General features: G+C 40.9%; 2 protein-coding genes across 6 annotated transcripts; both read right to left on the bottom strand.

Moving 5' to 3' along the window:
- Positions 1-1040: 1040 nt before the first annotated feature.
- LOC113129683 (piggyBac transposable element-derived protein 4-like) lies at positions 1041-7320 on the bottom strand. 3 transcript variants are annotated; one of them, XM_026305708.2, is made up of 3 exons: positions 6760-7320; positions 3078-3202; positions 1041-2908 (listed from the first exon to the last, which is right to left on the bottom strand). In XM_026305708.2, exons 1-3 carry the CDS (start codon positions 7285-7287, stop codon positions 1225-1227), a joined length of 2337 nt encoding a protein of 778 aa, XP_026161493.1. In that variant the 5' UTR covers positions 7288-7320; the 3' UTR covers positions 1041-1224. The 3 variants fall into 3 exon arrangements, with proteins under 3 accessions (XP_026161493.1, XP_026161495.1, XP_026161494.1); XM_026305710.1 differs by having other exon boundaries at positions 3078-3493; positions 6760-6898; XM_026305709.1 differs by having other exon boundaries at positions 3078-3526; positions 6760-6873.
- Positions 7321-13186: 5866 nt separating this feature from the next.
- Positions 13187-18014, bottom strand: LOC113129729 (uncharacterized). Of its 3 annotated transcripts, none has more exons than XM_026305791.1 (5): positions 17671-18014; positions 16274-16687; positions 14969-15086; positions 14347-14516; positions 13187-14096 (listed from the first exon to the last, which is right to left on the bottom strand). In XM_026305791.1, the coding sequence occupies exons 1-5, from the start codon at positions 17998-18000 to the stop codon at positions 14058-14060; spliced, it is 1071 nt and encodes a 356-aa protein (XP_026161576.1). In that variant the 5' UTR covers positions 18001-18014; the 3' UTR covers positions 13187-14057. The 3 variants fall into 3 exon arrangements, with proteins under 3 accessions (XP_026161576.1, XP_026161577.1, XP_026161578.1); XM_026305792.1 differs by having other exon boundaries at positions 13187-14038; XM_026305793.1 differs by lacking the exons at positions 13187-14096; positions 14347-14516 and adding an exon at positions 14817-14860.
- Between the last annotated feature and the right edge of the window lie 2497 nt (positions 18015-20511).

Below are 20511 nucleotides of genomic sequence, written 5' to 3'. Positions count from 1 at the left end.
TTTTATTATTTAATATTTTTTAAGAGTGTCTGTATGTAACTGTGCTACTGTGACCAAGGAATGGTGACCACTGTTTTATCTTACACCATGTTAATTAACCAGGCTGCCTCATGCTGATTAGTTGATGTGAACTGACCCTCAAGAAAACCTGAGGCTTTAAAACACAGCTCTTTTCCAGACTTTGTAAATCCCTCTGGGTATTGATTGTGCCTATGGGCCACAATGCTAACGGAGCACTGGATCCATCGCACCTTTCTATGTTCAACCTGAACACTTTTAGAAAAGGTCTACAGGTGTTGCCTCACATATTGGTGACGCTGTGGTAAATGTAACAGAAACGTACAGCATCAAGACAGGTAAGTCATTTGATGCTAAATTGTCTAACAACGCACAGCTTATTTTTCCAGTAGAGCTAAAAAAAATAAAAAAGTGAAAGTGACTTTTGTGGCCAAGTATGGTGACCCATACTTGGAGTTTGTGCAGTTGGGGGTCTGGTGCCTTGCTCATGGTATTGGGCGCCCCACTGACAATTCCTGCTGGTTCTGGGACTCAAACCCGCACTTTTGGGTTACAAGTCCAACTCCCTGTCCATTAGGCCACGACCCCCTCTACAAAGATCCAACATAATACATAATGTAAAATAAGCCATTGAGAGTGCTTTTACTTTAGGCAAATCAATTATTTTACAATCTAAATATTTTTATACATTTTACTTTATTAGAATTTTGAATGCAGGGTACTTGGGTACTTGTAACAGTATTTTTATACTTTAATATTATTTTGTAGTATGTATTATTACTACTTGTATATTAGTAAAGAATATGAGTACCATTCCCACCACTGCAATTTACTAATACTAATTGGAACCCTATGCCTATTTTAGGGTCATGGGGATCTGCTGGAGCCTATCCTAGCTCTCTCTCTGGATGAAAGGCAGGGATACACCCTGGACAGGTCACCAGTCCATCACAGGGCCACATAGAGACAAACAACCACACCTCTATATATTCTCCATTCCAAACATTACAATACAAAGTAAATTAATGTTGAATCCAAAAGATTTATTTTATCTAATCAATTCAAAAAAAGGTAAAAACCAATAAACTATTTACATTAAACAATTCTCCATAAAACATTATTCAATAAAAAACCAAACTGTAAAAACACACATGAAAAGCAAACAACCATATACATGATTTACACTAATGTTCATTGAGGAGGAGGTTACTGTCCATCATGCCACTCTTGGAAACAGTTCCTTTTTGACGAGAGGCAGAGAGGAACATTACACTTCCTGCAATATACAGCAGTCTTTACCCTGGGTGTTCCAGCATCTTTGCACCTCTTGCAGTGCTTCCTAGCCTCACTGTCAAAAAATATGGGCATGCAAGTGGTGAGGGGTGGGGTGGCTGCTGGCCGTTCAGCAAACACCAGCATTTCCTTGGCCAACTGCTCCCTGAATGCCTTGTGGATGAGGGGCTTTGCCTGGGTGGGGTCCTGCTTGATCTCAAACAGCTCCTTGTGTAACAGGTAACTGTTGACTACAGCAATGTCCAGAAAGTGGTAAAAAAGAGTCTTGTACCACTTGGTTTTCTTGTGGTGGATTCTGTAAAAGCCAATCAGTGCATCGGACAAATCTATTCTACCCATGTTCCGACTGTAGTCCACGATGCAGTCTGGAACAGGTATAGATTTATTGTGCCACACACCAGCCTCCTTCACTTTTCTCCTCACTGTCTGTCCACTGTATGCCTGATGCACTGTGGAGCACATTGTAACCTCCCTTGTGCCCATCCATTTCACATACAGCAGTTTGCCACTCCTGATCCAACGGATGTCCCCCCTCTCAGCCTTTTTGGGCAGGTCATTGGTCTGGGTCTGTGGGAAGCCATTGCGATGTTTCCCAATTGTCCCACAGCATCCAATTTTCTTAGTAGACAAATCAGTACACAGAGTAGGACTTGTGTAAAAGTTGTCTGTGTACAACGTGTAGCCGGTGCCGAGGAGAGGAAAAGGCATAAGGTCCATCACAGCAGAGTAACTCAGACCATGGCCTCTGGGGGACTCTCTTTTGCCTGTGTACACAAAAAAATTCCAAGTGTAACCTATGGATGTATCCCTAAGTACAAAAATTTTATATCCCCACTTCGTGGGTTTCTCCTTGATGTACTGCTTCAAGCTTATCTGGGCTTTGGTGGCAACTATCTGCTCATCAATGGACAGATTGTTGTATGGTTGAAAATGGGCTTTGCAGGCGTCCACCATCTCCGTGTACAGTGGCTTTATCTTGAAAAGTCTGTCGTACTCAGCAGTGCTCCTTTTCTTTTCGTTTTCTTCATCTTCTTCAGGGTTGCTCAGATGAAGAGACCACATAATTGCCTCAAAGCGGTCTTGTGTCATCTTTTCACTAGGGAAGGGGAAGTTGTACAGCCATTTCTTCCTCCAGTAATCTGACCTGTTTTGGACTGTCACAAGGCCAGTGAAAATGACAATGGCTAAAAATGTGTAGAAGTCCTTCGCCGTGAGCACTTCCCACTTGAACTTCATCCCAGCGCGCTTTCTTTTGACAGCATTGGCATTTGTATTTTCGATTATTGTTCTGACAACTGAAGCAGAGAAAAAAAGCTGGAAGAGGCTGATAGGAGACCATGCTTTGGTGGTGTCAACTGTGGGGCCAGGGGTCCTGGCCGGCATGAATCTGGGAGCGTCAGGTTTGATGTCCTCCTCATCTCTGTCATGCCACCTCTCCTCCTTCTTACCCTCTGAAGATCTAAACCTTTTACCAGACTTTTTGCCAGGTGTAGAAGAAGTTCCCTGAGAGGAGCGTCCTCTCTTCTGCCAAGTGGTTGGGGGAGGTGCTGATGGGCCTGGCTGAGGTGTGAACTGCAGGGGTTGTAAGTCTTCACCACTGTGGAAGAAAAACAAGTATTTTCATTCAGTGGCCTGGTTCTGAAATTGTATCTGCGTGTAAGCACAACAGCAAAAAACGTGGTAAAAATGAACACATATTGTGCTGAAGAACTCAACAAACACCAAAAAAAAATCTGTAAATACAAAACTTATTAGACACTCCTAACCTTTCTGATGATGGAGGATGGTAATCCGAGTCACCGCTGTCTAATGTGTTGTCCGGATGAATCAAATCATCATCGTCGGAGGAAGAGTCATTTATACAAAAGATACTCCCGACATCCTCTTCCGCCTTTTTTAACAGAAACTCATTTGGACATGGTGGTCTTTCAAAATCAATAATCAAGTGTAAAGTGCATAAACAACCCATTGTGTGCTCTGCGTTGCTGTGCATAACGCTAGGTTTCTTACTACTTTCTAATAATTGAACACGTGCAGAACTAGGTCCGCAATGGATTGGAGTGGTTGATGCCTCATTCGAATTATTAGAGCCAATAGAATGACGCTAAACTCACCATAATAAAAGTGACAGCACGGTCAGCCAGTTAGAATCAGCAGAACATCATTCTGTGGGAAGAGCAGGCTGCGGCAGGCAGATAGTGATGTGTAAAGTACACTTTCCACGGCAAAACAGCAAAGAAAGAACATTTTACGGCTATAGTTTGGCAAAGTGACTTCTGTTGTTGCGTTTTGGCTTCTAGGTCTCTGATGCTTTGTTGTATCGTGTTTTACACACATCTTCAGACTCTGCGGAGTCTCTGCTTTCATTTGAGGTGTATATTGTGTTTTGCATAAAGTACGGTAGCAGTAGAGCCGGAAATATGGCAAGTGGGTTGACACAACAGTGCTGTGTGGAGTTTGATATTTAGTAATTCAGTAATTCATTTAATTGGTTCAAAGTTAAGTGCTGTACTTTTCAAAAAATGCTGTATTATATTTCCTGCCTTGCCCCTCCCTCCCCCAGGAAATAAAAAGGAAAAAAAAGGCAGAATACAACAAATTGTATAGTCCCTGGTAAGACTGAACACGACTAGATCTGAGAAAAAAAATGGTTTGAATGAAAAGGCGCGGCGGTTTTGCTTTTAAGGGAAAAACAGCAACCTTTTCTGATACAGAGAGGGGGTTGTAGCCAAAAGTGTGGCCTGTCCTGTCGGTGGCACGAGCCATTACAGGAGCCGCCTCTAGGGGAGCTGTTCTGTGGCTTGTGTGTGGCCTGTGTGGCACGAGCCATTACAGGAGCCGCCTCTAGGGGCGCTGTTCTGTGGCCTGTGTGTGGCACGGGCCATTACAGAGACCATCTCTAGGGGTCTGAGTGGCAGCAGTGTGGCCTGTCTGGTCCGTGCCTGCCAGGTGTCTGGTCTCGCTCGAGGATTTGAAGTCCGTGCCATGGTATGTGTGGTCCTGGTGGTTTGTGGCATCTATATAAATGCATGTCATTATATTAAAACCACAACACGATGTCACACTAAGCAGGATTTCGCGGACAGTCCAAAAATAAAATACAGCATGACTTTCCGAACATACAGGTCTGTATGTAAAGTCCTTCTGGGGTTTTCTTTAATTTTAATCTATTTATTTATTTAATTATTTAATTAGTTTTACAAATCCTGTCATGTTGTATGTGAAGCACAAGGAGAGAGACTGTCCCATCCAGAGTTGAAAAAGTGCAGATTTTTGTTTCATACTCATAATTATAAATATAATATAATATAAATGTAAAAAATATAAATAATTCACGCTATACATTCTGAACAGTACACTCTACACTGGATATTGTGTATCTTTATGTCTATATTTTTACCTGATGATCCTGCTTCACACTCAACCTTTGGTGCACAGGTACAGGAAGTACATGCAAAGACTGCTGTAGAGGGCAGTGTTACTCTGTGAGCTGTGTTATACAGGCAGGTGTGTCAGCATGGAAGCTGGTCTAAACAGTGAGTAGTTTATAGGCAAGGCAAGGCAAGTTTGTTTATATAGCACAATTCATACACAGAGTAATTCAATTTGCTTTACAGAAATAAAAGACAGGTTAAAAATACATAAGCAAGAATAAAAATAAAAAGGCATGCCACCGCTTTGTCACCATATTTGCCCCTTATGATATCGACTAAAGGACCACGCTGACCCATATTTGTGGGTCCCCTACTTTCAGTTTGTCCCATGGATGGACTAAAAGTACCTCAACACAGACTATCTGCGGAGACGATCCTGAGTCCCGGACTCTTACGTCTAGGATCAAGTAGACTACAGCTGGAGGTTCCAAACCCCTTATTTAAGTCTACAGCTGTTTAGACCTGTATTCTAAGGATAACACTAAAGCGCCTGGGTTCCTAACCCCTGAGTCCCTGACCCAATTGGCTTTAGATCGAAGGTTCCTAACCTAATCAACTTAGAGTACTGACAAATAGATAACATAATTTGTTCCGATTTTTTAAGGCTACAGCACTGTTACATAGAAGCGTCCCTTCTTATTTTTAGAAGTGCCATGTTTTTATAATTTTGTAAATTATTAGAGCATGTTCTATACATATTTAAATTAAAAAGCTGACTGTCCAGAAGCAGTCACTCTCTGTCTGCAAATCTGTGTGTAAATCTGGATATACAGTGACTTTTATTTCAACATAATAAAATCCTTTGACATTTGATCAACTGTTTACGTTATTTGTTTTTATTACCAATAAGTTGTGGCTATGTTCATTTCTTGTATTGTAGGGCAAGTCTGAAGCAAATACTTAACGCAGAATGACATGTGTATCATATAAATATAATAAAGTAGAAAGAACATAAAGCTGCTGTCACATGTGAAAATACTGTGTAATATAGCTAGTATTGTGGTCCGTGCCACTCAGACCACGGACGGACCAGTGGACCAGGTTACATGTTAAACCTACATAATAATAAAACACATTTCTATAATAGCTTCTCATGTGCTCGTGAATAAAAACAGATGCCTAAGCAAGACTCGAGCTTGTGAACTCTTGGACTGGGGGTATCTACTTACACCTACACGCTAGAGAGTCACACAACTCTGGATGGGACATTCTCTCTCCTTGTGGTTCACATACAACGCAACAAATAAATACATAGATTAAAATTAAAGAAAAACCCCAGAAAGACTATACATACAGACCTGTATGTTCGGAAAGTCATGCTGTATTTTATTTTTGGACTGTCCGCGAAATCCTGCTTAGTGTGACATCGTGTTGTGATTTTAATATAATGACATGCATTTATATAGATGCCACAAACCACCAGGACCACACATACCATGGCACAGACCTCAAATCCTTGAGCGAGACCAGACACCTGACAGCACGGACCAGACAGGTCACACTGCTGCCACTCAGACCCCTAGAGATGGTCTCTGTAATTAATGGCCCGTGCCACACACAGGCCACAGAACAGCGCCCCTAGAGGCGGCTCCTGTAATGGCTCGTGCCACCGACAGGACAGGCCAGACTTTTGGCTACAACCCGGAGATACAGCCCCGAAAAGTGCGCGAAATACACAATATTTCGTTTCTCCTAACAACTCTAATGCGATAAAGAGGTCACGTTTCCTGTGGACACTTCACAATAAGAGCCATTCACTGTGGTTAAAGAGGAATGCCTTAATGTGAATGAACAGCATCACGGAATGATCGGTTAGCATTTAATAAAATCATTTCTTCCAATAATTCTAAACACATTATGTCCATGTCTTTGTGCAGCTCGTTATGTGAAAATCACTCTGAACAGACGTAGTGACTTTTTTGAATTTTTAGTGAATTTTTTATTCAGAACGAAGTAAAACCGGTAAAAACTCAAAAATCAGGCAGTTTCTTTTGATTAAGTCCTGAACACTGACCTGCTGATCGCTGCTACCAAAGGACGAGCCAGGCTTGCTGCTACGGTGGTCTGGGTTGATGAAGTCTTGATCCTGGTTCTCTTCCCTTATTCCGCTCTCGGTCTCGTCCAGTTTGGTAAAATCCGTTTCCTGATTCTCCTCTGTAACTGCGCATCTGTTTTGGTCCTGGTTTTCCTCCTTTATTTCGCTCTTGTAGTGCTCGGGGTCGATAAAACCCGGGTCCTGAGTCTCCTCTTTGATTTCATGTTTGTAGTGGCCCTGGTAGATGACACCTGGGTCCTGGTTTTCTTCCTTTATTTCACTCTTGTAGTGCTCGTGGTCGATAAAACCCGGGTCCTCGTTCTCCTCCTTCATAACAATGATACAGTGTTCGTGGTCGATAAAATCCGGGTCCTGACTCTCCTCTTTAATTTCATGTCTGTAGTGGTCGATGTAGACGAAACCTGGGTCCTGGTTCTCCTCTTTAATCTCAGTTTTGTAGTAGTTATCGCTGTATTCATGCTCTGATTCTGTTTTTGTCGACGCCATTTTGGAACGCAAACGTCACTAGCAGCTGAGCCCCGCCCCCTTAGTAACCGTTGCTAAGTGTCAGCAGTTTTTGTGTCTTATGGAAGTAAGAGCGCCACTCTGTGATGAGCATTCTGTAAACTATGAGGACCAGATACATGTCCATGGTGTCACTGTAAAGCAAACACTTTCATATGATGTGTTTCACTTCCTTCTAAATCCAACACAGATTAGTTGATGAAGGATTAAACAAATAATAGATCAGATATTTAAAAGACTGTGAATAAGTCACTGTGTGGGCTGTTAGACTGACATTTACATCATATGTCCCTCAGCATGTCTATAATAGGTGCGTTCGAGATGACGCAGATCCGATTGGTTCGCAGTGCATGCCGGTTAGTTTTGTGTCCAATTTAACTCCGACTTGCTCTGACGTAACCTGTGCGCCTGTCACAGTAATTTCGTGAGAGCAAGGCGGACATAGTGGCTGTCAAAAGCCAATAAACTACGGGCTTCTATTTCTGTCTCTCTTATTTTAATAATTTAAGTGCTGCTGTTTTTTTTTTTTTTTGTCTTTTGTAGTGCTAAATTATCTTTTCCCCCATATATGCTTGGTGTCTGTTCTATATGTTGTTTCCTTTGTTTGTTTAATGGAAATAAAGTTTGGATGAAAAAAAAAAAGACAGTAGCTCCCCTCCACCTGCGTCTGCCTGCATGGACTACAAACACTGAATACATGATGGGAAATGGTGTCGTTGTCACACGTGCACTGACAACTGATTGGATACGAATTGTTTTGATCAGAAACATGATGCACTGACGATCATGCCCACTTTTCTACTGCCCTGTAGTCTGGTTTTATGCTAACAAATGCTTCAAATGTGATGGAACTGTTCAGCGTTGGACATAATTATCTCATTGAGAATCTATTAACCTCTTGTCACAGATCTATATAATTTATTTCAAATCAAAGCTGAGAAACTGTACAACTAAAAGAGTAGGCTTAGACACTTGGCAGTGTCTAATATTTTGATAGAGCATTCATACACTTTGAAACGTTTTTCGTAGCGTAATCAGTTCAATGATTCTTTTTTTTCCTTATAATTGTGTTAACTTGTGTTGTAAAATGTGTCTGGGTCTCTGTGTTAATAATACTACCAATAATTGTTAATACATTTCAAAAAACAAATCTCACATTTTTTGAGTGGTGATATTCCCTATATATTCTATAACCAAAGAAAACATTTTTACACACATTCTTAATAGATAATTTATTATTAGATAATTCCAGCATTTTCTCAATGATATGGTATCTACACCTAATAGTATATGATGCATACATATCAGCAAGCTTTGTTGGGCCATAGTTTATGGATCAACTAGTTACACCCATCACTGCCTTCTCAATTCAAAGTACCTGTGGTAACCAATTTGGCTCTAGGTATATAAGGTACAAATTAATACATTTAAAATAAGAACTCAGCAAAAATGGACAGAGTTACCATCAAGACACACAGTTTAGATCAAGTATGACTGTGAGATCAAACCATAATAATGTTAGAAAACAGATACTGTGTGTGGCCAAGTGGCAGTACGAAGGTACATGTATGTCTTTGTAAAAGTGCACTTTTGAAAAAAATTATAACATCCATCCATTTTCTATATCCACTTTTTCCTGAAAGCCAGGGTCACGGGGATCTGCTGGAGCCTATCCCAGCTCTCTCTCAGGTGAAGGGCAGGGGTACACCCTGGACAGGTCACCAGTCTGTCACAGGGCCACATAGAGACACACAACCTCACACACTCACACTCACTCCTACGGGCAATTTAGAGTCACCAATCAACCTAACATGCATGTTTTCGGTCTGTAGGAGGAAACCGGAGTAAACCCACGCAAGCATGGGGAGAACATGCAAACTCCACACAGAAAGGCCAAGTTGTGAACCCACAACCTCCTTGCTGTGAGGCAACAGTGCTAACCACTCAGCCACCATGCTGCCCAAAATTATAACAGAATAACTGTATATTGAGCCGAAGGAAGAGGTAGTTTAGTGTCACATGAATATTGTGTGTTATTGTTACTTCTTTTTTTTTTTTTTTTTTTGCTTCTGTGCTTAAAACATTATGCTGTTGTGTTATTTTTCTTCTGTTGTTTTGTGTGTTTCTGTTTGTTCTCTCACATTTCTGGACAGCAATGTCCATTAGCAAATCAGCAAAAAAGAAATGTTTGGAACAACTTTTTATAATGTATATTTTTCTACTGTGTATCAAAACCAGCCTTGTTGGTGTGAGCCGTGGAATTATTGGGTCACTGTCTTCAGTCACATCCTCATCTCAAAACAGTGGATGGTGTTAGGAGGTTTTCGCGGGACACAGACTTTCATGTTTGATGTTCACAATTATGTTAATATGGGGTTCTGCTTCAGTTTCTAGTTTGAACTCATGTTCTGCAGCTGAATATCTGAACAGAAACTCTATGAATTCTTATGTTTTTTTATTTTATCTTTAAACTGATACTTTCCTCTGTGTGTGTTTCATATGCAGGGCAGAGCCTTGTGGCTCCAAACTGTGTGACACAGTGTTTTCTTTTATGTGTAACTACATTTTAAATATCTATAAGGGAAGTTTTCCTATGGTCATTTTCTCCCCTGAGCACTGAGCGTCCATGTTACATATTGAAAGAAAAGGAGGAAATAACAAGGTGTGTGCTGCTTCCTGTTGTCTTTATGTGAGCTCCTGTTGACACAAAGTCCATGTTTGTGTTTGCAGAGGTCAGTACCACAGACAGAGAGCAGAGTGAATCTACCTGTCTGTCTATGAAGAGGAACCAGTCCAAACCCGAGCCACAGTTCTGAACCTGGACCCTCAGACCCAGGAGAAATTGTTTATACAGTAAATAGGGCTGAAGATGAGACTGTTGAACTGTAATTCAGAATGAGTATAAGTAGGTGTCATAGATGGGTACTTATGAAGTCAGTAATGCAAGACGTTATCCTAAATTATTTGACTTTAGGAACATATTGCCCTGTGATGGACTGGAGACCTGTCCAGGGTGTATACTCCTCTTGGACTAACATAGAACATGACTAAAACTAAGTCATGAAGAAAACTTTTGCTACTTAAACATGCAGCAGTGTCTTTCTAATAGACTTGTTTTGTATTTAGTTTTGAAATTATAAATTTTATTCCCCTTAAATATTGTAGAAATATTTCATGTTCATTATTTTTATGGACAGAATTTCTAGATGAAGCCAGGGGCAGGGGGAATCCAGTTTGAGGACCACAGGATTCCATCTCTGCTTTTTGCAAATTACGTTGTCCTTGACCTTCAGTATGCACAATCTGTTTTCTCTGAGTTTAAAAGTAGAAAGTTACTGGTCATCCAGGCCTTTACTTGTACTTGTACTTTAGACACGCCTGAAGTTTGGCTAACTGGTTTGTGTTATCAAGTTTCATAGATAGATAAAGCTGAGTGTCATCTGCATAGCAATGGTAATTAATAGAGTGCTTCCTAATAACGTTGTCTAAAGGGAGCATGTACAAGGTGAACAAAATCGGTCCTAGCACAGAACCTTGTGGAACTCCATAACTAACTTTTGTGCCTGTGGAAGGTTCATCATGGACATGAACAAATTGGAATCTGTTCTATAAATAAGATTGGAACAATTTTAATGCTGTTCCTTTGATTCCAATCACATGCTCCAGTCTCTGTAATAAAATGCTGTGGTCAATAGTGTCAAATGCAGCAGTAAGGTCTAGAAGGACAAGTATAGAAACCAGTCCATTATCTGAGGCTAAGAGAAGATCATTGGTGACACTTAACAGTGCTGTTTCTGTACTGTGATGTGCTGTGAATCCTGAAATCCTGAATCCTCCAGCAGAACTGGGCTCAGTTTGGGAGAGAGAGAGAGAGAGAGAGAGACAGACAGATATACATACATACAGTGGGTACGGAAAGTATTCAGACCCCTTCAAATTTTTCACTCTGTGTCATTGCAGCCATTTGCCAAAATCAAAAAAGTTCATTTTATTTCTCATTAATGTACACTCAGCACCCCATCTTGACAGAAAAAAACAGAAATGTAGAAATTTTTGCAAATTTATTAAAAAAGAAAAACTGAAATATCACATGGTCATAAGTATTCAGACCCTGTGCTCAGTATTGAGTAGAAGCACCCTTTTGAGCTAGTACAGCCATGAGTCTTCTTGGGAATGATGCAACAAGTTTTTCACACCTGGATTTGGGGATCCTCTGCCATTCTTCCTTGCAGATCCTCTCCAGTTCTGTCAGGTTGGATGGTGAACGTTGGTGGACAGCCATTTTCAGGTCTCTCCAGAGAAGCTCAATAGGGTTTAGGTCAGGGCTCTGGCTGGGCCAGTCAAGAACGGTCACAGAGTTGTTCCGAAGCCACTCCTTTGTTATTTTAGCTGTGTGCTTAGGGTCACTGTCCTGTTGAAAGGTGAACCTTCGGCCCAGTCTGAGGTCCTGAGCACTCTGGAAGAGGTTTTCTTCCAGGATATCTCTGTACTTGGCCACATTCATCTTTCCTTCAATTGCAACCAGTCGTCCTGTCCCTGCAGCTGAAAAACACCCCCACAACATGATGCTCCCACCACCATGTTTCACTGTAGGGATTGTATTGGGCAGGTGATGAGCAGTGCCTGGTTTTCTCCACACATACCGCTTAGAATTAACGCCAAAAAGTTCAATCTTGGTCTCATCAGACCAGAGAATCTTATTTCTCATAGTCTGGGAGTCCTTCATGTGTTTTTTGGCAAACTCTATGCGGGCTTTCATGTGTCTTGCACTGAGGAGAGGCTTCCGTCGGGCCCCTCTGCCATAAAGCCCCGACTGGTGGAGGGCTGCAGTGATAGTTGACTTTGGGGAACTTTCTCCCATCTCCCTACTGCATCTCAGGAGCTCAGCCACAGTGATCTTTGGGTTCTTCTTTACTTCTCACCAAGGCTCTTCTCCCACGATTGCTCAGTTTGGCTGGACGGCCAGGTCTAGGAAGAGTTCTGGTCGTCCCAAACTTTTTCCATTTGAGGATTATGGAGGCCACTGTGCTCTTAGGAACCTTGAGTGCTGCAGAAATTCTTTTGTAACCTTGGCCAGATCTGTGCCTTGCCACAATTCTGTCTCTGAGCTCCTTGGGCAGTTCCTTCGACCTCATGATTCTCATTTGCTCTGACATGCACTGTGAGCTGTAAGGTCTTATATAGACAGGTATGTGCCTTTCCTAATCAAGTCCAATCAGTTTAATTAAACACAGCTGGACTCCAGTGAAGGAGCAGAACCATCTCAAGGAGGATCAGAAGAAATGGACAGCATGTGAGTTAAATATGAGTGTCACTGCAAAGGGTCTGAATACTTATGACCATGTGATATTTCAGTTTTTCTTTTTTTTCTTTTTTTTCTTTCCGTACCCACTGTACATACATACAGTATGTTATCGAGACAGATGTTTCATTTGATGCTAAACTGTCTAAACCCAACAGAAAAAGTGTCAACCTTTTGAAAAATATATAAACATAAACATGGAATATAATTACTCACTTCATCAGTGGTGGAATGAAAACCAAGTATGTTTATTCAAGTGTTGTACATAAGTACACTTTGAAAGTATCTGTACTATATACTTAAGTATGTTGTTCTTCTGCTACTTCGACTTCACTGCATTTTACAGGTAAATATTTAAGTGTACTTTAGGTAAGCCTATCACATGATGATTATGATCCAATATAATACAAATTCATGTAAAATGCACCACTCTGCATAATTAGTCTTTTCACTTATCATATGCAGTGAACAAATTACCTTTTTGTAATTTTCATCTAAGCAGCCCTATTCCCTCCTAATTGGAGCGGCATAAATACAGGTCAAATATAAATTGCGGAAAAGAAAAACATTATCATTGCGTTTCAATGAGAAATCACAGCAGTTTTATTTTGAAGACAGCGATTACGTTAGGGGGCATTTTAGGGCACAACATCTGCCTTTTCTGATACACCCTCAAAAAGTCCCCAAAATACGGTGAAGGAGAATTTTGTTTTGTTTCTCCATAGAGCGGTGCTAATGTCATGTGAAAGACTTTACATTAAATGAACCCCTGATATGATTACACGCGGCTGTAATGTTACTTGCAAATTCGTTACGCAAAGGAATTAACTATCCCGCTCTCATTTTTTGCTTTGAAGACAGGAATTATCTTTTCTGATACACCCTAAAAAGAGTTTGGTGGTTTATGGTTTAACTACATGTATGTCATTGTAATAAAATCACAATATAAGCAGTATTTCACAGTCCTTCAACCCAAAGTTTTTCTGTTTTAAAAAAACAAACAAAAAAAAAACCCAATCTTTTTAGTTATCATTCTTTTTTCAACCCTGTCGCATTGTATGGGAACCACAAGAATAACAATGTCCCAGGTGGTATGTGTGGTCCTTTGGCTTACAGAACTGGGCAAATGCTTTGGGTACAAAATTGTAGGATCAATTCCTGGTTAGGCAGACTTTAATTTGCAACCACATCAAAAGTTATTGGAGAAATTATTTGTTTTATTATGTAAGTTTAACATTTAAATCAGCACACGATGAAGATAAGGCAACAATTCAAACCCTGCTATCTGTCCATTTACATCATATGTCCCTCAGCATGTCCGCAACAAATTTTAAGCAGTGAGTCCAACATGTGGGTCCAGAGAATGCAGCAGCAACTAACTCGCAGCAGGTGGCTCTAGAGCTCTTCACAGCCACTAGATGATGATAGATCCTACAGACACAGATGGGACTCAACATGTTGAAATGGATGATGCTAAATGCTGTGTTGTCTATAATCATGTTCAGAAACACAAAAGATCAGCAACATCAAGACTTCATTTGTCATTATTTGTAATAGCATTATTAAAAGAAAAGTGTTTTTTTACTCATTCACACAAGTAGAAGTCAATTTTGCAACATGATAGCAAAAGATTGATCACATGTCTATATCACTAAAAAGACAATCTGAGTTTAATTTTGTATATTTTTCTTACTCAGTTCACCACTAAATTGAACTACAAACAGGTAGTTACATCACACCTGAGAAGGCTCCATTGATGAGCTCTCTTGGAGTGTATCCTCTTCTTTCTCAAGCTCCAGGTAAGGTCGCTTGGATGGTTTCTTTATGGGTGTGAATGACAGAAAGAGCTGATGATCTGGACTGGAAGTGCCCACACCAAAGTCTCGGTATGACACAGTAGCCTGTGTTCCTGTAAGAAACATTCCACAGAGAATAGTACGAAAAGCCCATACCGTCAATACTAATAATCTATATGGTGACATGATCAGCAGCACCGTTGCCTCACAGCAAGAAAGGCCCGTCAGGGTCCTTTCTGTGTGGAGTTTGCATGTTCTTCCCATGCTTGAATGGGTTTTACTCTGGTTTCCTCCCACAGTCCAAAAACATGTATGTCAGGTTGATTGGTGACTCTAAATTGCCCATAGGAGTGAGTGTGAGTGTGTGAAGTTGTTTGTCTCTATGTGATGGACTGGTGACCTGTCCAGGGTGTACCCCTGCCTTTTCACCCAAAGAGATCCAGAGATCCCCATGACCCTGATTCGGAATAAGCAGGTATAGATAATGGATGAATGGACATAATCAGTTATAATTAGTAAAATTATTCATAAAAAATAAATGAATAAATAAATAAAGTCTACAAACCTTCACTTCGGATATGAGCCTGGAGAGTCCTCAAAGACAGTTGTGTACCAACTTTCCTCACTGATGGGACTGTTTGACATGCTACTTCCATTGTTCGCTGCATTTGAGATGTGCTTGGCTGTTGCGATGAAACAGCTAGTGTTTAGTTAAGTTAACCACTTTTTGTAAACATATTTATACAATGTCAAAATGTGTCACTCCTACAAACAATTTTACTGTGTTACCATAGTAAAACTATGTTGTGTGTACTTACTTACTTGTGTGTATACACCTAGCTCGTAAGAACATAGGATTTCAGTCTTACAGAAAAACAACTCAAGTCTTTGGTTAGAAACACTGACTACGTTTACAGGGACAGCAAAAATCCGACAACTGAGTAACACAATATTTTGATTAAGGTGTTTGATTAAAGACTGGTGAGAAAGAGTCGTTCTAATGGAATTTGATGATGCCAAATGGAAGGAAAATTTTTGCATGTGCCATGTGTGGAGGTATTCTGTCACAAAATGCAGCGAAAACTCTCACAGAACATTCATATTGCAATTATAGTGTTTGCATGCGTTTTATAATGCGACTAAAATGGGAATACTCCACGTCTTAATTCGATTATTGCTTACTTCAACTGTGACCTTAACCGGTTTAAGGTAATCAAAAATCGCTGTGTACGTGGTAGTTTCTCAATCAGAGTATTGTCTTAATCTAATAAATATTGGAGTTTTGTTGGCCATATACATGCATTCAATGATATTGCTGTGAATTGTGTCTGTGAATGAAAACAGACTGTTCTGTCCAAGGTGTGAATGTTAAACAGTAGCCAGGGCAGCCATTGAAGCTTACGGAAATAGGTATGTTCAAGCATTTTGTAGACTGTATGAACAGAAGCTGCACATTTACTATGAAGCTATTTAACAGGTTACAACTATTTTATCCACAAGGTCTGCCAGCTCTGTTATAAACACTGTATATATGCAGTTCTTACAGCCATCATGAGTATAAGTATATAAGCCAGCTGGAAATGAAACAGGTCACAGTTACTGTCACACCAAAGCTGTAACTCCCATGTATTATACCACGTGACCATGTAAATGAAGTTGTAACATAGTTATATAAACAACCCAACTAAACTAGATGGAACTGCCATGTAAAATATCTATAATTCTTTCAATTATCCTGTGAAGCAAACAACAAACCTATACTACGTCAGTATAAAAATTAGGTTAAGAGTAGATACACATACACAGGTAGCACTACCTAATGTTACAAATTAACAGTAAAAAAAATAAATAAATAAATATAAAAACTCACTGCTACAAGATTGTCTGATTGCTCACGGACTGCTGGAATGGATCCAGGTATCAACCTCAGCTGTGATGCGAATCCTGCATTGAACACGCCCTCGTTCTCAAAGCAGTTAGAGGTAAAGTGGTTTCCACACACATACAAAACTTTTGGGAGCTTTGCTGGTACCTGTCCACTGTAAATAAAAGTAATCCATTGTGCCTTCGTGTCCTGTGATGATGGTACTGAGAACAAACTTCTGTGCTCATGGTTACAGTCAACAACAGAGCAACTCCTGTGCTTAGCTGGTTGCTGTGACATGTTGATCCTCTTGGCAGTGAGGGAAGAGCAATGGTGGACAGAAAACTCAGAGGAGGTTTTCTCTGGGCAGTGTTGGCTCAGAGCTGGAGGAGGGGCTGAGTAAATGATTCTCTTGTTGACCTAATCAAGATAAAAAATTAGAAATGAACTGTTTACACAAAACAGAAAAATAAAAAAAACCAAGGCAGTGCACCTGTTTCGTTTGTTATGTGCACCTATACATACACCGAACAGCCATATGAATGTGCTAACACGTCACCTTTTATCATTACAAAAAATTCATACTACTAACGTTCAAAACTACAGTTTGCACCAATGTTTGTTAAAGTATTCAAATGAAAGCAGTGTGTGCACTCCAGAGGGACATATCAAAAAAGTCTGAACCAGCAGGTCATATAACCTAGAAATTGTGTATAGAAATGTATGTATATTACATATTGTAATGACCCGGCAGTCGCAGTTGACCGCCAGGTGCATTATGGGTGTTGTTAAATGTTAATTTTCGGTTAACACTGTGTTTATGTTCATGTTGGGTTATGGGAATGTAGCTGTCACCGTGACTTAGAGTGACGTGTGGGGAAAAGGGGCTCGGTGACAGGGCATGCATATGTTACAGCGAATTCTGCTTGTTCGTTTTCTAATCAATCAGCTGTGAGAAAACGACACTGCTTCCTGCTAGTTTGTCGAAGCAATTACTCCAGCTGTCAGAGACACGCTGGGCCGAGCGCGCTTTCTCTCTCGACTATCGAACAATTTGGCGATAGCTGCGAGCTCCCTGCTAGCCGTATTGCTCAGGGCCAGTGACCAGATAGCTTAGTGTAGCTGCAAGAAGAACCCACAGTCGTTACAATATGTATATTAAATAAGGAATTATACATAATACAGACAGGCCACACTGCTGCCACACAGGACCACAAAACCACAGAACAGCGCCCCTGGAGTTGGTTTCTGTAATGGTCCGTGCCACCTACAGGACAGACCAAACTTTTGGCTACCTCCCCTGCTGATGTTTTCAGGCTTGTAAAAGCAGAACAAGCGCATCATAAAGGGACCATCGAGTCTGGTCCTTGTGTCTTTAACGTGTCCTTATGAAGCCGACTGACCGGATGATCGCTGGTAAAAGCGGAGGAGTCGAGCTCGTTGTTCCGGTGGTCTTTGTCAATGAAATTTCGGTCGTGGTTTTCCTCCTTTATTCCGCTCTTGTAGTCGCCCGGTTCATTGAAACATTGATCCCGATTCGCCTTAATTGTATGTTTGTTGTAATCCTGGTATACGAGACATGGACTCGGGCTCTCCCCCTTTATCTCGCTGTCGAAGTGGTCCCGATCGACAAAATCCGGGTCCTGACTTGAGTCCTGGTTCTCCTCTTTAATCTCGGTTTTGAAGTAGTTATCGCTGTTTTCATGCTCTGATTCTGTTTTTGTCGACGCCATTTTGAAATGCAAACGTCACCAGCAGCTGAGACCCGCCCCCTTAGCAACCGTTGCTAAGTGTCAGCAGTTCGTGTGACTGGGCCTCGATGAGAGTGTTATCAGTTTGGGTCATTTTCACAATATCATCGTGTGGAGATAAATGATGTGTGACTGTAGTAAAGTTTGTCTACATGATTTACATTTGCAGACGTGTGTTTTATATAAGAAGGTCTTTGTATGCACATATGAGTATGAGTTGAATATTTCATTTGGAAACAAAGTGTATTTATGGAAGTGAGAGCTCCACTCTGTGATGAGTGCTTGTGTGACTGTGGCTATAGTGTTTTCAGACTTAAAATATGAGGCCCAGATACGTGTCCATGGTATCACTGTAAAGCAAACGCTTTCATATGATGTGTTTCATTTCCTTCTAGAGCCAACACAGATTAGTTGGTGAAGGATTAACCAAATAATAAATCAGATGTTTAAAAGGCTGTAAATAAGTCACTTTGCGATCTGTTAGTCTGACATTTACGTCATATGTCCCTCAGCATGTCTATAATGTCTGCACCAAATCCACAGCCACTGCATGATGATAGATCTTTCAGACACAGATGGGACTCAACATGTTGAAATGGATGTATGGAGTTGTGCTCATGGATCTTTACTGTTTTATCTCAGATCGTGGCTCTGACACTCACCAATCCTCGTCCTCCTTCCTTGCTCTTAGTGTACAGTCTCAGGATGCTGGATTTGGGGTGAAACCCTCCGTGGATTGTGAGGAGCTTCCTTGTCTTGACATCAGTGGCCACTAGTTGCTCTTTTGGCCAGCTTATTATGCCAGCGGGGTATCTGATGACTGGCAGGGCGTAAGTATTGATAACTCTGACCTTGTTCTTCCCAGTTAGCTGACTTTTTAGGACTTGTCTTACTCTCTGTAGGTATTTGGCTGTGGCTGCTTTCCTTGCGGCCTTTTCTTGGTTCCCATTATTTCAAGGTACTTGCAGCTTTCCTCAACATTGGCTATGCTGCCTTCTGAAACTAAGTGTACCGTGATAAAGTGTATCCAAGAACTTGTGCAGAGGCATACATATAAATTATATCAGCATACTCAAGAATGGATAAAAATGTTGCCTGCACAATTTTTACTCCATTCTCAAAAGTAAGACACTGCCCATTTCTATATAAAAAAAGCTTAATCTCATAGAATAGAATATATAACTGTCATCAGCATAAAAGTGAGCAACACTAGACTGGAGCCAGAATTGAACCTTGATGCACACCTTTTGTGATTTAAAAAAAATATTACCCTTAATTATCTGCAGCTATTGCTTGACTTCTTTCACTAAGATCTTTCTGGAGCCACAAAAAGCATTGCTGTCAAAACCAAGTGATTGAAGTGGGGACAGAGCATGTCATTGGTAGATGCCACACTTGATGGAGATCTGTGCAATCAGCTTGAAGCTGGCCACTATGGTTGTTTTCCACAGTCCTTTTGAGTTCCCTATGAAGGTTCTTAGAGTCCTGTTGATGTTGTATAGCTCCAAGCATTCCAGGGTCCATGTGAGAGGCATTGAGTCATTACAGTTAATCCAGGCAGTGCACAGCTTGGTCAGTCTTACAGCAGGGGTTTCAAACTCCAGTCCTCGAGGGTCACTGTCCTGCTTGTTTGGATTTTGTTTTTTGGTCCCCTGGTGTTCTTACCCATTCCTTTCTGGGCCCTGCCCATTGTGAGGGAAATTTACACCTTGACAGACATCACGTCTCTCAACTCCCTGTTTGAATGCAACAGACAGTATGTCTGCTACCTCCCTGTGTGATCTGTGAATTCAACAAAGACTTTTGTCACTGCTTTGTACTTCATTAGGAAGCAGACGAAAAGACAGGTAGCCGCATTGACACGCTAATCATATTACGTATGTCGCCATGCTGGCATGATTTACATGTGAGTGACTCTGATGTGTAAATTAATACTGCTGCAGTTCTCTGGGCTGTGGAACCTTTGTTCTACAGTGCTCTCTTATGTGTTCATTTGTTGGAGAGATTCTGCTGGAGGTGTATGCATCCTTGAGACTTTGGAAATCACTCTGGTCCACAACAACAAATGCTGCAGAGAGGAACTGGCAGAAAGTGCTGAACAAAGGATGATGCTCTGAGACACACTCCTTGGTAAAGCTAAAGAAATACAGTGGTGAGAAAAAGTGTTGGCCCCCTTCCTGATTTCTTATTTTTTTGCATGTTTGTCACACTTTAATGTTTCAGATCATCAAACAAATTTAAATATTAGTCAAAGATAACACAAGTAAACACATCATGCAGTTTTTAAATGAAGGTTTTTATTATTAAGGGAAAACAAAATCCAAAACTACATGGCCCTGTGTGAAAAAGTGTTTACCCCCTAAACCTAATAACTGGTTGGGCCACCCTTAACAGCAACAACTGCAATCAAGTGTTTGCGATAACTTGCAATGAGTCTGTTACAGCGCTGTGGATGAATTTTGGCCCACTCATCTTTGCAGAATTGTTGGAATT

This window comes from Mastacembelus armatus, unplaced genomic scaffold (genome assembly GCF_900324485.2).
Source record: "Mastacembelus armatus unplaced genomic scaffold, fMasArm1.2, whole genome shotgun sequence".
NCBI classification, from domain to species: domain Eukaryota; kingdom Metazoa; phylum Chordata; class Actinopteri; order Synbranchiformes; family Mastacembelidae; genus Mastacembelus; species Mastacembelus armatus.
The sequence above is the reverse complement of the archived record's forward strand: the minus strand, read 5'-3'. Positions and strand labels throughout refer to the sequence as shown.

What these genes read in the sequence shown, in the direction of transcription:
- LOC113129683 (XM_026305708.2), bottom strand. Translation starts at nt 7,287, where the DNA reads ATGGCGTCGACAAAAACAGAATCAGAGCATGAATACAGCGATAACTAC. An exon ending in TTGGTAGCAGCGATCAGCAG is followed by an intron (nt 3,203 to 6,759) that starts GTCAGTGTTCAG and finishes CTGTTAAAAAAG; the next exon opens with GCGGAAGAGGATGTCGGGAG. An exon ending in CATCCTCCATCATCAGAAAG is followed by an intron (nt 2,909 to 3,077) that starts GTTAGGAGTGTC and finishes TTTCTTCCACAG; the next exon opens with TGGTGAAGACTTACAACCCC.
- LOC113129729 (XM_026305791.1), bottom strand. Translation starts at nt 18,000, where the DNA reads ATGGCGTCGACAAAAACAGAATCAGAGCATGAAAACAGCGATAACTAC. An exon ending in CTTTTACCAGCGATCATCCG is followed by an intron (nt 16,688 to 17,670) that starts GTCAGTCGGCTT and finishes TATCTTGATTAG; the next exon opens with GTCAACAAGAGAATCATTTA. An exon ending in CATCAATGGAGCCTTCTCAG is followed by an intron (nt 14,097 to 14,346) that starts GTGTGATGTAAC and finishes ACATGATTATAG; the next exon opens with ACAACACAGCATTTAGCATC.